Source organism: Populus alba, chromosome 18 (genome assembly GCF_005239225.2).
Source record: "Populus alba chromosome 18, ASM523922v2, whole genome shotgun sequence".
NCBI classification, from domain to species: domain Eukaryota; kingdom Viridiplantae; phylum Streptophyta; class Magnoliopsida; order Malpighiales; family Salicaceae; genus Populus; species Populus alba.
The window spans coordinates 2964089-2981019 of NC_133301.1; the positions used below are offsets into that span (position 1 = coordinate 2964089).

Sequence of the window (16931 nt, forward strand, 5' to 3'; positions counted from 1 at the left end):
ATCATTGCTATTGTGGCTGGAAAATTAGGGTTATGGTTTTGTTACCCAAAAAACCTATCTTTCAACCCATTTAAAGCCAACAACACTCTAAAACTAGTCCTGGAATATGTAAAAAACAACCTAGCAACTCAATAAACCCAAATAATGACTAAAATCAAAAAATCAAACTAGATAAATTTTCTCATTGCCGATTTGTATATGTTTTTTCAGGCAATATTGAGGCTCAAGACAACCATTATAAGACTCCCCTCATTGAATGGAATCTATTAACACTAATTTCAATTGTTTTGATGATTGAAATAAGTGTAAACAGTAATTTTCCTGCTTTACACTAGAATCTAGTAGTTCTCTCTCTCCCCTCACAAGAGAGATTGAAAATTAAGGGAATTAAAATTTGGTATTAAAATTAAATTTCTGATAATTAAAGAGACCGATCATCTGTAAAACAAAAACACAGGGGCCATAATAAAATTTTTGTATGGAATTCAAAGCCTCTACCTATTTTACCCCCCTTTTAGTTTGGTCCTCTGTCTTTTAATCCAGTATTGTTTTTTACAAAAAAATATAATTAGTTGCTAATTTGGGTTTAAAAATACTCAATTATACCAAAATTTATAAAAAAAATAACTATTTCAAATCACAATAATTTATAAGAAAGTGCACATTAAGAGTGTATTTAAGAGTGTGATAGCAATGGCTTCTCAAAATGCTTTTCATTATAAAATATATCAAAATAATATATATTTTTTAAAATTATTTTTAACATCAGCACATCAAAATAATATGAAAACATCAAAAACTATTAATTTAAATAATTTTTTTTTTAATTCTTTTCAAAAAGACTTTCACAAATACACTATAAATCTTCAACAATAAAATTATCACTTGGCTTATTTGTTTTTTTTAATAATTCTCAAGACTATTGACTATTTAGGAAGAGAGAAACCGGAGGTCACGATCCAGCGTTTGATTACCCACACTAAACACAAAACTCAATGGAGGGTGTATTTGACATTTTACCATCCTGTAGAATTTTAAAAATCCCGCTGTATAGATTCCCTTCACTTCACGCTTCCTCTGGTTCCACACCCATCCAACTATCTCTCTCTCTCAAAAAGAAGCTTTTAAAAAATCTCTGCAAGGGCGACTACTACACCAAGCGAGCTCAATCCCAGCCTTCTTCTTCCTGCTCCTTCATCATAATCTCTTCTCTCGTTTACGGTTCGTCTCTCTCTCGCTCCGCCTCACGTTCATTTCTCTCCGTTATTTATTCAAATTTCGTAGTTATTTTGAATATCGTGCACTAATTGATTTTGTTATTATAATCACACCTTAAATTATCATTTTCAAGAATTTTTTTTATTAATTTAATTTTATTGCTGCCAGAAATCGGTTTTATTCAGGTTTAGATATCGTACGATTTCACGCCTTTGATTTCTGGTATTTTTTCAAAATTCAGGTCGTACAAAATCTTGTTAGTGTTTACTAGAATCTGTGTGATCGAGTGAGGTTAAGCTAGATAAGTCGAGAAAAAAAATTAATTACATAATACTCAGAGAAGTCGGTTTGTTAATGATAATGTCTTACACATCGATCTCTGTTTGGGTGTGTGATTAATAAGCATATTTTTTCGATTTAGTAAAAAAAAAAAACAGTTATCTCAATTCTCATGGCTTATGGTCACGTGGAATTTTAAATAAACTTGAACTAATATTAGTGAAATAAATATAACCCTAATAAGATTAAATGTCATGTTTCTTATTCAAGAAATTGAACGTGAAATTTTATGTTGATTTTTGATCATTCTATTCTCTTGTATGCAGATACGTCACAGCAGTTTCAGATGGGAGTGGATAACATGCTTAAGATGATAACGTGAGTTAATCAGCATAAGAAATTTTGTTAAAATTGCTGTTACTGTTTTAAATTTCTGAAGAAATATGGCAGAAGTGGTTTTTTTTTTTTTTGTAACTTCTCTTTTGCTTCAAGTTCTGAGTTTAAACTCTCTGCAGTGAAATTGATCAAACCGCGTGCGGGGTTATGGAAGAGATAGGGAATGCAGAGATACTGCTTTTGAGAGGAAGAAAAGCTTGGAGGAAGAGAAGGAAAGGTTTCAGAAAGCTGCTTATGCTGTACTAGGCATGCTCAATAAGAATTGTAAGCTTACAAGGCTTGTGCTGTTACCTTTTATGTTTTTAGTAGAGCTTGGCATTCAGAGTGTAGCTATTGTTTTCCATTCATTTGAAGATACTGTGTCGGTTAAGTATATAAAGGCACAGACCCATCAACAGTCACAAAATATGTACTTAAACACAGGAGCATGTATTTCCCTCCCTGTCATATATTATACATCTCAAACTTTTAATGTGTTTCTACAAAATTCACTCAAAATGAGCTGCACATGTAGGTTGATGATGGAATGTTGGTTTTCTGTTTTAAGATTCAAAAATGAACAATCGATCATTCTCTCTTAAAGCATCCAATTCTTCCACTTCTGAACCATCCTCCATGAGAATTTTGTTTCCACGCTTGCCAAACTTCTTTTCTGCATCAGTCAAATTTAGCAAGGTTTAGCTTCAATTTGTGAGCAAACAATGAATGAATTCGGACTTTTAGTGATATAGGACACATGATGCGAACTTGTCATGCTCTTCATGCATTTATCTGGCCTTTCTTTGATGTGGGAACAGAGATTGTCTTGGGCCTTTTGGCTCCACAATTTTTCAAAATCTCTTTCCAGTTAGTATTTTGTCAGCTGTATATATGCTTATTTTTTAGTGTTTGAAGACATTTCTTATATTTTTTATTAATTGTTAAAACTGATATCAACATCTGAGAATAGATACTCGTTTCACAACCCTGTTACCTGCTACATTGAATAGATCTTCTATAGAGTCGGGCAAATGTATGAGCTTTCCGTTTGTGGCCCCCGTTGTACTTTCATTTGGATGATGCCCATGTATTATCACTCGTGTGGGATATTTGCTTGCTAATGGAGTAGAATCTTCTGGTATTCCTGAAAACGCATGGGGTGAAGCTCAAATCTTTCATTAGTTGTGAAATCACCCAACCCCCTATCCACCCAAAAAAATAAAATCTAAGATGAAATGTAAATTAAATGATCTTTATTTCCCATCCTTTTTTTTCCTGCTTGGTTGCCCTATGATGTTTGAGTAGTTTTGGTTTTAAGTGTCATTTTTACCTTCTAAATTTGTTTCTCTCTGATAATTTACTGCATCAGAACTTGGTAACTCCTCATTTGCTGTTGCTTGCTGCAAGGAAAAGATAATGACCGTTATATAGAGAATACTAATTACAACTGCTGTCCAGATTTTATATTGGCCAAACTGGTATTATGCATTTACCAGAAACACTATAACATTCAGTACAATCCAAAACGTCTTTTGGAGTGACTTCGATACATGTCTGGGAGCCAGTATTCATAAATCATAAATCTGAAAGGCCGGACCAGAAAAGTCTGTTATGATCCATGCAATTTCAAAGCTAGTTCTGAATGTCTTGAGTGATGCTGTTAACATTTCTTCTTCTTCTTCTTTTTTGGGTTTATATGTTGGTAACTTCAATTACAATTGAAACGAGGACAATACCCTATTCTCTTGTATCATTTAAAAGTAATTCAAATTCCAATGCCATAAAAGGTTTATGCATAGTTGAAAACAACCTTTGCCTTTACTGGCAGATAAGTGCATTAAGATGACTCTGTTTAGTCAAAGTATTTGTTTAACACTAGTTAAATTGATTGAAGATAGAAATATACCTCTACAGTTGTGTCTCCCAGCAATTCCTTGAGAGAGGGTATTTCTTGTTGCATCTCTTGTTTTAAGTCCTTCATGTACTGCTTTCAAAGAGTCATTATAAATAACGACATCAGCTTCAGTTTAAATTGCAGTTCCGATACATGTTCTGGCGGGCGTACAATTGATTATATTTGGTCATGCAATGAGACAAATAAGTTCTTTAACCTGAGTGAAGTTGGAGATAATTGTTTTTCCATCTTCGCTATGGGGCTGCACCATTTGCTTGAGATGATGATGACTGAGCCGGATGACCTGGGAAAGTCTCTTGGTCCTCATAGTAAAAGGCTGTGGGATGTTGAACACAACCCCAATTTCCCCTGCCACATCTGAAGGTCCTATCTTTGACAAAACCTAAAACACCATGAACACATATTTTTAGGACAAGGAAGAATTTGTTATATATTATAGGTGTAGATTTGTTTTGAGTTTCGCTATCATTTCCTGAGAGCTTTCTCACATTAGTTTGCCTATGCTATCCTATTTCTTTAAATTCAAGAAACTATCAATACTAGGATAGATGAGATGTGCAGAGATCACTTGATACTCTGTACCTTTTCTTGTGGCCATAAACATTAATCTGCTTATTGTATTTGCATTGTGACTCCTTGTCTTCTCCTATTATTTCCCAGTTCCATTACATCTACTTATCATTTATGTACTATTATCACAGGTAGGACCGGAATTTATTTTCTGATATTGTGCCTTGAACTTTATATATAGTGATTTCCTGAACCTTCTTTTGTTGATCTGCCACAACAGGATTCGAGACAGGATCTGTGAAGCATTACTTCAGGGATTTGCATCCCTAGCATCTGCTCTTTGGATAAAGTGATGCTTCAATTTAAACGGTATGTGTGACTATATTCTTGACTGCCAGGAAGTTCCTGAAGTCTCCCCAAATGACCAATTCTTAAATAAATAAAAATAGCTGCTGACTGTTGATGATAAAATCGTACTTGCAGAGTCTTTGCTACATATACGCAGGATGAATCCCCGTTACAATCATCTGCAGTAGACTTTTCCTCTTTCATCTGTTATACACCAGGATGGCCTAACCTAGTTCAACTTAGATGCACTATTCCTTTGTAGGGAAATCTTATTATGTAGAACATGCATCATGCATAAGGTGTCATCGTTGTGCCAATACATGGGGTATTCACTCAATCACTAACATATTTTAGCGATATGATTAACAGCTAATTTATTTCTTGACTATTTGGTACTAGAAAATCCAATTTATTTCAGGGAGTGATGTTTTGATGCATGTATTTGAAATTACCTGCTCTGTTCCATTCTTGTACACCAGCACGTCCTGCGATTTGAGTCACAATTCAGATTTTATATCTTACTTTACATGGATGAACTTGATAGATATGTGAGCATGGGGCATACCAGCGTTCCAGATACTAAGATGTAAAACTCTGTGGGAATCTCGTTTTGTAAAATAATTTCAACCTTAGGTGGAAAATATTCTGCTTTCATTTCTGTTACCTGGAAGAAAGCACAAGAAAATCCAGAGTTAGCATTACTTTGTTATAGGTATCAATCATAATTTCTACATTCCGTCTTAATACAACAGTAGCTATACCAGTGTCTTTACTGATACAAGTTTTACAGAGAGCAAAGGGCATTTACCAACTGGGTAAGAAGATCTTCAGAAACTCCTTTGAATAGGTAGGTGCCTGCAACAACACCATGGAAAAGATGTAGAGCAATGCTGGATCTGATTGCTTTTGGCAAGTCCTCTAACACTTCTTCTTGCTGCAACTCTGCTGTCTTGAACTTGAGTTGCATATGTGCTAGCATTTGCTCTTTCAAACCTTCTGGGAGTCTATTCTTGCTTGCATATCTTAATATATTATTGATGGCATTCCTCTGCGAAACACCAAACAATAGTAGATTATTAAGTAGCACCATGTAGTTGTGTTCTGTTAGATTGTTCTAGCTGTAGGATTGTTATATGGATGAAAGACTCAACCGCGACTTAAGCGTTCCCGTTTTAGGTTGTTCAGGTATGTTTGGTTAAGTGAAATTAGCAAGCAAGTGGATTAATCTCTAGAAGATTCCAAACTTTATAGATATTCATAGTCCTGTAGAAACCTTTGACAGAATCTGTTGCATGGATACAACATATAGGTAGGGTAAAAGAGAAATTACCATAGCAAAAGTACGGACCGCAGCATGGACAATGAGATTTGTCATGTTTCCGATTATATAAGCTGTGAGGCCAATGTTGAATAGCATGTAAAACATATTAAAAATTTTCTCTCCTGTGTTTACTGCATGCAAGTCTCCGTAGCCAACAGTGGTTAGAGTGACAATTGACCAGTAAATGGAATAAGTGTAGCCCAACCAGATGCTTCTGTGTTTGAAATCTGCAACCTGAACTCCAATCCATGTATTGTCTGCTTTTTTATGATGGGCAGCAAGCCAGTAGTAGAAGCACCCTGCTGAGTGAACCGCAAATAGTGTAACCTGCCATGGATGAAAGATCAAGTCTTGATGGGAATGAATGAATGCCGCAGGGCGTATAAAACTCAAAAGTTATTGTTGTGGTGGTGAAGGAATTGACTATTACACTGATTAGTTTAATTAATCTGGTGTAAAAGTAGCTGAAGCGTGTGTCTTTCTCTAGCCTGTAGAAAATAAGTTGATGATTAGTGTAGAGTAAGCACACCCTCCTCTCTGTTACATTAGTGAGATTTACCTTTTGTAGAGTTCAGTCACACGCCTGAGCCGCCAAAGCCGAAGCAAGTTGAGGAAACCGAAGGTCTCTCCTTCGTGCATTTCGCCAGTTACGATTCTGTAAATGATTTGAAATGGTAGAGTTGAGGCTACGTCCATGGGGAACAATAACCTGGTGATATACCTGAGAAAACATGCCAGAAGTGTTATCTTTCAAATCAAATTTATTACTAGGAAAATAAATGTTAAAAAAAATTATTTGGTATAGAGATTATAACGGAAAAAGTGTCAAATCATTAGATTAAATCTTAGAAGATTTAATTTAGGGTTTATTTTACAATAGACATCTCAAATCCCTCCATAATTAGGAGTGCATCTTCAAGGATCCTCGAGCTAGATAATATTTTTAACTTATATAGGATCTGCAGTTGTATCTTTGAGAGTCTATCACCATTAACTTGCTGCGTTAAAAAAATATTCTTCAAAGAATGCAATCTACTTTTAAGAAAAATAGATTTATACGCCACGACCGGTACATTTATTTTTTGAATTTTATATTTAATATCGATATTAAATTATTTTTCAATATTTTTATTCATGTACTTCAATTTTTCCTGTGCAGCTAATTATGACAGCTTCTTCTGTTTTTAGGGCTAAACTGGAGTAATTTGTTGTGAAATTAAATGAATGTGTTGCTGTGATTTGGAATCATACCGTGCTGCAATTTTCTTGTGATCATCCACAAGAAGATAGGTCGAAGTGTCCAAATAAGCCACAAAGAAAGTTAAGACAATATCAGCGGCAAAGAAGGCATCAACCACCAAATCTACGGGCAAAAGTCCTCCGGTAGCGGCTTTCTTAAAAGCCAGTTCAAAAGGAGATGCCCATGCTGAGTATACCACCAGCACCACAAGGAACGTTTGCCACCACCTGCATCACATTAACATTAAATTCTTGACACGAGTGAAGCATGTAATTACATGGTATTTTTTAAAAATTATTTTTTATTTAAAAATATATCGAATTAATATATATATTAAATTTATTTTTAATATAAATATATTGAAACGATATGAAAATACAGAAAAAAATTAATTTGAAACATTTTTTATGTATTTTGGAAAACGTTTTAAAAAAGTAAAAGTAAACATACTCTTAATTTTATTAATTATTTGACTGCATCTACTGAGGTTTTATGTTGCCATATGGGGTTATAACTGAAATTATAATTTCTTCTCTGATGAACAATGTGTTAATGACTGTCTTTGTTCTCATAGGCACACACCTGATGCCTTGATTCCTTATTTTTGTGCTGCTTTACCGTACTGGAAAAACGAAAGCCTGCCCCCCTTATGGCAAGCCATTTCCCCCACTTCTTTTGTAACCTTATTATAAAGCTGTTTACTCTCTGAGGATGCACCTACAATTACTAACCTAACCTTATTTGATTTTTATACTGTTTATTTTACTTTTATCTTAATTATGTTATACTGATATTTATTATTTGATTAAAATTATCTATATAATTAGTTAAAATTTTTTATCTATAATTTTATAATCTGAATTTTATAATTTTTCATGTCATGAAACTTGCTCCACAATGTTCGAATTGGTGAAACAATTTTGGCTCGGTGCATTCGATGGACTCATTGGAACATGGAAGTTAGAAATGTTAGCATGACTAACCAGGAAAAATTTAACACTAGTCGTGGAATTACAACTCAACATTGCTAAATTGTAAAGCTAACCAATCAAATACTTTTATATATATATATATATATATATATATATATATATATATTAGCAAAGGTTGTGATTATACAAAAGTCTTAATCAAATTGTTTTTTTTCTTTTTTTATTATCACAAATAAAACCATATTTTCTTAGAAACAAGGAATTTTGTCCATGTTGAGTTTAGAGATTCGTTTGGTATTAAGATTTCCCATCTCTAAAAAGTCTCAAATCCCTATTTTGAAAAAAAAAAAAAAAGAATTTATGATTATGTGAGTGGAGACATTATCACGTGAACCCTAGTTCAACTAGATAATTTAATAAAATTATTTTCTTGATTGACATGTTATTAATTATTTCATTCCATGGTACTATTGAAAATGAAAATATTCAAATTTTAAATATAATTTACTAAATTGATGATTAGACAAATTTAAAGATCTGTAATAAATTTATTGATTTGTACATGATCTTAGATAGCAAGCTAGGTTCATTTCGTGAGTTATTATGCAATTTAGACATTACATTGCAATAACATACAACTTCGACCCAACAAATGAATTTATCATTTTTAGAATTTCCTACACTTTTTTTTGGTACATATAAACCATACCTATATGCACGCATCATGCTGGTTTTTTTTTTTTTTTTTTATTTTTATTTATTTATTATAAAATGGGTATAGCCCATTTTCATACCTTAAGCTCAGTTATTGTCCAGTTGTTTGAGATTGTTTTTTTAATTTCAAATTTTTTAAAATTTTTTTTTTATTCTAAAATATATTAAAATAATATATTTTTTTATTTTAAAAAAATTAATTTTAATATTAACACATTAAAATAATATAAAAAAATAAAAAATATTAATTTGAAGTAAATAAATAAAATAATATAAAAACATAAAAAAAATATTAATTTGAAGTAAATAAATAAAAAAAAATTAATTTTTTTCAAAAATACTTTCTAAATACAAATTCAAAGACGCCCTTATCATCCACCCTCAACTTCGAATCATTAATGTGTTCATAAGACAATCATTTTCTTGAAGCATACATATAAGATTCCACAGCTAGAGAGCAGATCCCTACTAAGAAATCTAAGCTTATAAGAGTATTCTACACTTTTATTATAAGAGTCAAATAATTTATTTGTCCCGATCGAGTACTCCTTGGTCCCCATCTATTTAATGTTCGTAGAAATTTGGATTTATGATAGCAAGAGGTATTAATAGCGGCGAACAGGACCAAGACGTTCCTCCCCTCTCGAGAAAAATAAAAATAAATTAAAAATGTGTTAACATAAGAGGTCCGCCGCTTTAAATAATTTAAATTTAGCCCCCCATTACCCCATCTCACGGATGATCCATGAACACCCACGGACGCCTACTAGAAGCTATGCCCAGCACCGCTCAATATACAAGTAAATTATAGTTTTTTTTTTAATCCTACAATTTTAATGCTATTTTCATTTATTTATATTCTTCTTCAAATTAAAATCGTTAGTCATGCACATCAATTAGGGTGTGTGTGTGTCTATATATATAGACAAATATTACTTTAAAGGGGACTATATATATATATATAATTTTTCTGGCTGAAAAGAATGGAGTTTTATATTCATGAACAAGAAATCGTACTGAAATAAAGAAGGTGGTCGGAAAAACATAAAACTAAAACGGAGAAGAAATCAAGCAAGTAAACTCACCGGTATCTTCTATCATATGGAGCGATAACATATTTCTTCAGGTTTAAGTAACTATCATCAACAACAGTTCCAAAAGCCGGTAAGAGGCTGCTGGAAACTGAGGCTAAGTTCTTTGTGATGTCTCCACTCGAACGTCTTCGAAACAGAAGTGGCAACGGTGACCTTGTTTCTGATCCGGCCATTATTAGCCGGACCCCTACGTAAACAGGCGAGGGGGGGAGGGAGAGAGAGAGAGAGAGAAGCTCAGAAAGAGGGCTTCGTTCTCTGTATTTAATTACAAGACGTCTTCCATTTGTGTCTTGGACTCTGAATAAGAAGAAATAGTGCGAGGAGGATGGTGATGACCTTTCTTGGAATAATAATCAATATTGTATGCTGGGAAGATTGTTTTTATATTAATTTTGGATTTTTCTATATATGTATAAGACGTTGAAAACTATTTTATTAAATAAAATGTCGAGAGTTGACAAAGCTTAGCCTCGGATTTATAAATTTCCGTGCAATTATAGCGCCAAGCGCGCCTTGGTATTTATCATTATTATTATTATTATAAATAGTAATAATAATAAATTTCCTTGCAATTATAGCGGCACGCATGCCTTGGCATCATTGGAGCTCCACCGCCATGTCTAGCAATTATAAGTGAGACTTTATTTATTTATTTATTTATTGTTATTATTATATGGTGCTATTGACTAGTGCAGCTACCTGGCAATTTATTAAACCAATAGCCTGCCACTAACTCTAATTTTACCGGCACTAATTTTACTGGGTGGAGACATAACAACGAAAGCATCGTTGAAAATTACAGGAAACGCTGTAGTGGCAATACTCTCTCGCTTTATCAGACACCCGTGCGCAAGTTCACTAAACTTTTTTCTTTTCCGAATAACACCAAACATTGACAAAATGGACTCCACTAGCAAATAATGTTTTTATATTTAAAAAAAAAAATTTAATTTTTTTTTTATTTTAAATTAATATTTTTTTGGTGTTGTTAAATTATTTTGATGTGCTGATATCAAAAATATTTTTTTTAAAATGTAAAAAATATTATTTTGATACATTTCTGAGTGAAAAACACTTTTAAAAGCAAACGCAATCATACTCTCAAGCAGGTATATGTTTAGTTGCGTTTTAATTTGTTTTTCATGACATTTTGAATTATTTTTGTAATATTTTTTAATTATTTTGATAGGTTAATGTAAAAAATAAAACAAAAATTATTTTAATGTATTTTTTAGTAAAAAATATTTTGAAAAACAACTTTTATTTATTTATTAACGTGGGTGTGCAGGCCAGTTTGTGCGCACTTCGACTAATCTCACGGACCCTAAAGTTAACAGCCGTGTAAATCTCTAAAGATTATTATATTAGCAACAACATGACTCAAATTTAAGATTACAGGAGAATCAAACCTTTTAATTCCAAACTCTTATCACTAAGTCACCTGCTAGGTGGTTAAACAACTTTCTTCTATGTAAATTAGGTTGTATTTATTGGGTATGATAACACAATTAATTAATTAATTACTTGGTTAGGGATACATAATTAAAAAGATTAAGGTATAATAATCTTTTAGGGTTTATTTACTCTCTAAAACAGGATCTAGTGACACTGACATTCAAAAATTCTAAAGAAATAATATTTTTAACGTGTCATCAATGAATTATTATAATGAATGTAAAATTACTGTTCTCGATTGATATCGAGATATCATCGACAAATATTTAACTAAAAACATATAATATTATTGTCTAATAACTCAAAACCCACGAACCAAAACTAAGTGGGTTTTAGAAATCTTAAATTACCGAGTATAAAACAATACCCAACATCCAAACATTACATAAGCAATATTGATAACTATAGAAAAGAAAGAAAAAACTTCTCTTCGATCCCGCGATTACCACACAGTGCCATACATACATGCATCTATAGACAAGAATAATATTGAATTAGATCAAAAGAGGAAGGAGACAAGTATAATGAAATATGCACTCTCAGATATAATTAAACAAAAAAGGGAAAAAAGAAGAAGAAATGGAATAGCCATAAATTAAGGGCATTAATTTTTCTCAGGCATTGAATCTAAGGAAAGGCTTACATGCCTAAAATACTAATAATATTGTTATCGAGAGAGGATATAGCAAAAAAGGAAATTAAATTAAACTTGTGAAAAAAAGATAAGGGTTGACTACATACTATTGATCATGTCAACATTTTAAATTTTATATTCAAAAGGATAAAGTTGACTTTCTAAATATATTATTGTTCTAAAATTATATAATAAGCCTAATTGCATTTTCCCATTTTTTTAACTATATATTCAAATGTTAGGTGTGGATAAGATTATATATATATATTATATATATATATATATATATATATATATAGCGCGGGCAGTATTATTTTATTTTTATTGCTTACAACCTTCTGCATGAAACATGAAACCTAGAAGACTTGTTCTTTTGACGAGTGGTAGAGGAAAATCAATCCCGTGCGGCTCAGCTTGTGCAAAAACAAAAACCTTAAAACTAATAACCTTTCATGTTCCAAATAAATTATTCTATATTTTTTAACTTCAGTGTTTTTTTTTTACAGTAATAACAAAGTTCAAGGCCTTTATGCTTGAAAGCAATGTTATAAAAAAATACAAGTTGATTCTTAAAATCTTATGATTTTACAAATCAACATATATCTAACATGTCGAATTGAATTAAAACTCGAAATTAGTCAAACTCGTTCAAACTCGGTAAAATCGAACAAATTTTACGAGTTTAAAAAAAATATAAAATTATGCATTCTGGTAATATGTACATTTAACATTTTCATTGTTTTAAATTTATATGTTGCAAAACTTGTGCAATTTGATAATCAAGGGCTGGATTTTGATTATAATTATTATAATTTTTTTAATGATACAAGTTATTTGTGGATTTTATTTTCATAAAATTAAAATACCTATTCATTCTTCACAATTTCTTATGTAAACTATCAACATATTACTTGATATATTATTATGTTTTAGCTAACAAATATATAGAATAAAAGTTGTAAATTGGCATGCTTGACCCTTTGAGTAATTAATGTTAAATGGTCTATCAAAATTTGAAGGGATTTGTTTATTGTAAATAACGATGTAAGTTGATCAATTTATCCAAGAAGTAAAGGAATCAATGTGAATAAAATAAAGATGTTTAGACTTTTCTATTATTTATTTTATTTTTATTTTAATTGTGTTATATTGTTAATTATCATTTGATTGAAATTGTTAATATATAATTAGTTAAAATATTTCACTTATGATTTTATGAATTTACGATTTGAGTTTATATTGTATATTTCGTGTCGTGTTAAAAAAGTATTTTTGACAACCTTGCTTGAAATCATCACATATTAGTTGCAAACTAGTTATCTTATTCGGTGCTTTGCTTATGTCAAATAAAAAAAAATTAATGTAAAAAAAATCATTATCAAGCAAGAAGAATCATGATTATAAATTCAAAATCTTAAGCATGCCATTACCCCTAATAAATATCATCATTGTTAAAATGCTATTTTTTTAACTATATACAAAGTCAGAAATCTAAAAGATAGACATTGAGTAAAACATTTAATCATGTCTATAAGACCAATCAAAGTTTGTTTATTTATTTAAAACCTATCTTCCAAATAATTTAAATTTTATTGAAACAAAATAATTTTCTAGTATAACTCTTATTAATGTTTGTCACCTTTACAAACAAATACTTTTTTTTCGTTGTTTTATGTCATTTATTTTTTAAAAAATCAAAAGCAATTACCGTAAACATAAAAACAAATTTGGACACGTTAAAATAAAAATAAAAAAGGTATTTGATCACTACAAAAGAGAATAGGGTTAGAACACATTATCTTGAAACCAAGTTTTTGATCACTACAAAAGAGTGGTTGGAAAATTGTGGTCCAACATTTTGAACCTTAAAACCACCTCTTTTGACCTTGTTTTTATATGAAAATATCTCAAAACACCCTACAAGCTTTAATACTCATTTCTAACCCCAAAACACCATAAAATTACTCTAAAAAGAAAAAATCATTTGGATTGAAAAAAAACTAAACGGATCCCAATCTACTTTTCCAAAAACAATACCATCATTGAACTCCTCTAAAGAAGACGAACCCATCAAGAAATACCGTTTTTTATTGTTTTTCAACAACCCTCTCTCTTTTGCCTCAAACTCAAAGACCGATGCATAGAAATTGACAGAGGCTCGCACAAACAGTGAAGCATATGGTTAAAGAAAATAAAGTTTTGGACTAAAATTCATAATTGAAAAATTAAGGGACCAAGAAATGCATTGTAAAAAATCCTAATGAAATGTTCTTAGAAAAGGCATTGACAACATAATAAAAAAAAGGGTTGTATATTTGTTTTTTATGTCAAATTTCATCCCCTAAAATTTCAATTTTGATAAACAATAAAACCAAACCCTATCTTGCCAAATTAAACATTAATTTAACACCATAACATCTTTTCAACATCTTGAGAATCCTATAGAAAGCAATTTAAAATAAATTATAAGCCTAAAACCCCATTTAACCCAATTTGTATGGACAATTGAAAAAAATAACTAGCAAATAGAACAATGTTGTGTGAAAGGATATGATGCAGGCAAAAACATAAATAAAATAACAAGCACATAAAGACTGAGTTTAGTCGAGAATAGGGTTAGAACACAAACACCTTGAGTCATTTTATTTCTAAAATAAAAGCTTAATGTATTATGCCTCTTTAAGAGGTTTACATTTCTTTAAATAGGTCCAAAACTGACCTCTATTAGGTAATAACATCAGAATCCTTAAACCAAAAGGAAAATAATAGAAAATCAAAAGTTATGACCTCTTATTGTCATTATATTAATCTAGAGCAACTAGATCTCCTTGTGAGCCTAATCATGTCCCACTAGTACATATAAGTGTATCCTAGGCCATCCATATAAGTCTTCAGATGGCTAGAAAGGCGAAGTATATATACGTTGTCATTTGTCTTCTACAACACCTTGTGAAAACCTATCTTACTTTCCTTTAGCTTATTGTGCTCTCCCATTAAAAACATATCATGAAGGAGCATTGCTCACACAAGATCACCTTCCTCAAACACCACTTTTTGGCAATGATTATCAGTTAAAGCCTTATACTTGGAATTGTTGTATGCAATCTTTTTCTTAACCTACTCATGAATTTCTTGCGAGTAGTCTATCATACCTTCAACTTGAAAGCTTAATCATTTGATATGAAAGGAATGGGTGCTAGCTCAAGCACTCTAGAAAGGTTCTTCTTGTAGACCATCTCGAATTAACTTAGTTGGGTGATTTGATTCTAAGACCTGTCATAAGCAAATTTTGCTAGCGACAAGGTCACATCTTAGTATTGTTGGCTTATCTCCCACTAAACTTCACAATAAGTTTTTGAGGCTATGATTAACCATCATTTTCTAATTATGATAAAAACTGCTAAAGTTTAATTAAATGTCTGGCTTTCTCCATAAACTCTTTCAGAAGTTAATCATAAACTTGAGATCTTTATTCGAGAAAATGAACCTAGGGATGCCTTGCAAGCGAACCACCTCATTAAAGTAAATGTAGACTATCCAGGATGCATCTATGGTCTTTCAACATGCTATAAAATGGACCATCTTCGAGAACATATCCACAACAACAAAAACATAATTCATGGCTTGTTAGGATGTGTCGAACACAAAGTCCATGTTAACATCCAACCACAGAGCATAAAAAACCTGTAACAAGGTGTACATCATCACATTCAATAAGGACTTATTGGATCTTTGACAATCAACACATCTCTTCACAAAACTAGATATGTCACCTTATAGCTTACGTAAATAGTAATATGATGATATAGAGGCCAATGTTTTGTCAATGTCAACTGAACTTGTAGTATATTTAAATACAAATTTGACAATTACCTTTTATATTTGTAAATATATCATTCTTTCCTTTTTTAGGATACTAATTGTATTCTAGTTGTTAGGATAAAATGTATACGGTAGGTTAGATATTTTATAAGAGCAAAAGTTTAGTTTGTAATCATATTCAAGATAAATAACGATTCTACAGAGGAGGAACACAACTTTTATTGCTCAAAGTTTTCTAAGTTTGTTAGTCACACCTAAAATATACCTCACAGTGTAACTCATGGATGATATATTCTTGTAAGGAGCAATTCAAAATAAATATATAATTGCAAATCATATAATTGGCACACTTTATCGTGACTTATTTTTCTCTACTAGTTTTTTTACTTTAGCTTTACACTTACAATGAAACTGATTGAGCCAATTTCCCAGATACTAGGAAATTTATTATTAGCTGGTGTATGTCTTTTGGAAATGCAAGAAACATGACTGTCTCTAAGTCATCTATTGAGGTCGAGTACCGCGCCATGTCTGCTATTTACTTTGAGATCATTTGGATTTGTAGTCTTCTTATAAAACCTGGCTTTTTTCGGGTTTAACCTACACACCAATATATTAGTAACACTAGTGCCATCCAAACTGCTACTAATCATGTCTACCATGAACGCATGAAACACATAAAGGTTGATTGTCACTCCATATGGAAGGCTTTTGACCGCTAAGTTATTACTCTCCCGCAAATCACTATTACTATCCAGATTTAGGATATCTTCACTAGATTCATGACTTGTCATCGCCATCATTTTCTTGTTAGAAAATTGATGCTCCTATACTTACAAACATTAATTTGAGAGGGGATGTCAAAGGAATTTGTTGTCTATTTAAAGAAAAATTTGACAATTACCTTATATATTTATAGATATCCTATTATTTCCCTTGTTAGGATACTAGTTGTAGGCTAGTTATTAGAAAAGTATGTTTATGGTAGGTTAGCTATTTTAAAGGAGCTAAAACTGAACTTGTAATCATATTTAAGATAATAGTTATTAGAAAAGTATGTTTATGGTAGGTTAG

The 16931-nt window shown here is 31.4% G+C and overlaps 1 protein-coding gene and 1 long non-coding RNA gene across 5 annotated transcripts; one reads left to right on the forward strand and one right to left on the reverse strand.

The window, feature by feature from the left end:
• Positions 1 to 1094: 1094 nt before the first annotated feature.
• On the forward strand, positions 1095 to 7954 carry LOC118051068 (uncharacterized). Of its 4 annotated transcripts, none has more exons than XR_004687977.2 (8): positions 1095 to 1221; positions 1824 to 1875; positions 2013 to 2157; positions 4578 to 4666; positions 4781 to 5357; positions 5436 to 5554; positions 7155 to 7486; positions 7781 to 7954. It is a non-coding gene; the product is annotated as an uncharacterized lncRNA (long non-coding RNA). The 4 variants fall into 4 exon arrangements; XR_012168660.1 differs by having other exon boundaries at positions 7155 to 7475; XR_012168661.1 differs by having other exon boundaries at positions 5190 to 5357.
• On the reverse strand, positions 2291 to 10300 carry LOC118051067 (potassium channel KAT3). Its single transcript, XM_035061600.2, has 13 exons — positions 9938 to 10300; positions 7218 to 7433; positions 6526 to 6687; positions 6397 to 6454; positions 5976 to 6293; positions 5454 to 5693; positions 5211 to 5309; positions 5098 to 5130; positions 3984 to 4169; positions 3779 to 3856; positions 3203 to 3272; positions 2867 to 3016; positions 2291 to 2545 (listed from the first exon to the last, which is right to left on the reverse strand). Exons 1-13 carry the CDS (start codon positions 10117 to 10119, stop codon positions 2436 to 2438), a joined length of 1902 nt encoding a protein of 633 aa, XP_034917491.1. The 5' UTR covers positions 10120 to 10300; the 3' UTR covers positions 2291 to 2435.
• Between the last annotated feature and the right edge of the window lie 6631 nt (positions 10301 to 16931).

Excerpts from the sequence above, each read along its gene's own strand:
- LOC118051067 (XM_035061600.2), bottom strand. The coding sequence starts at position 10,119 with ATGGCCGGATCAGAAACAAGGTCACCGTTGCCACTTCTGTTTCGAAGA. Across the intron at positions 6,455-6,525 it reads GTGACTGAACTCTACAAAAG|GCTAGAGAAAGACACACGCT; the intron begins GTAAATCTCACT and ends TATTTTCTACAG. Across the intron at positions 3,017-3,202 it reads GAGAGAAACAAATTTAGAAG|GAATACCAGAAGATTCTACT; the intron begins GTAAAAATGACA and ends ATGCGTTTTCAG.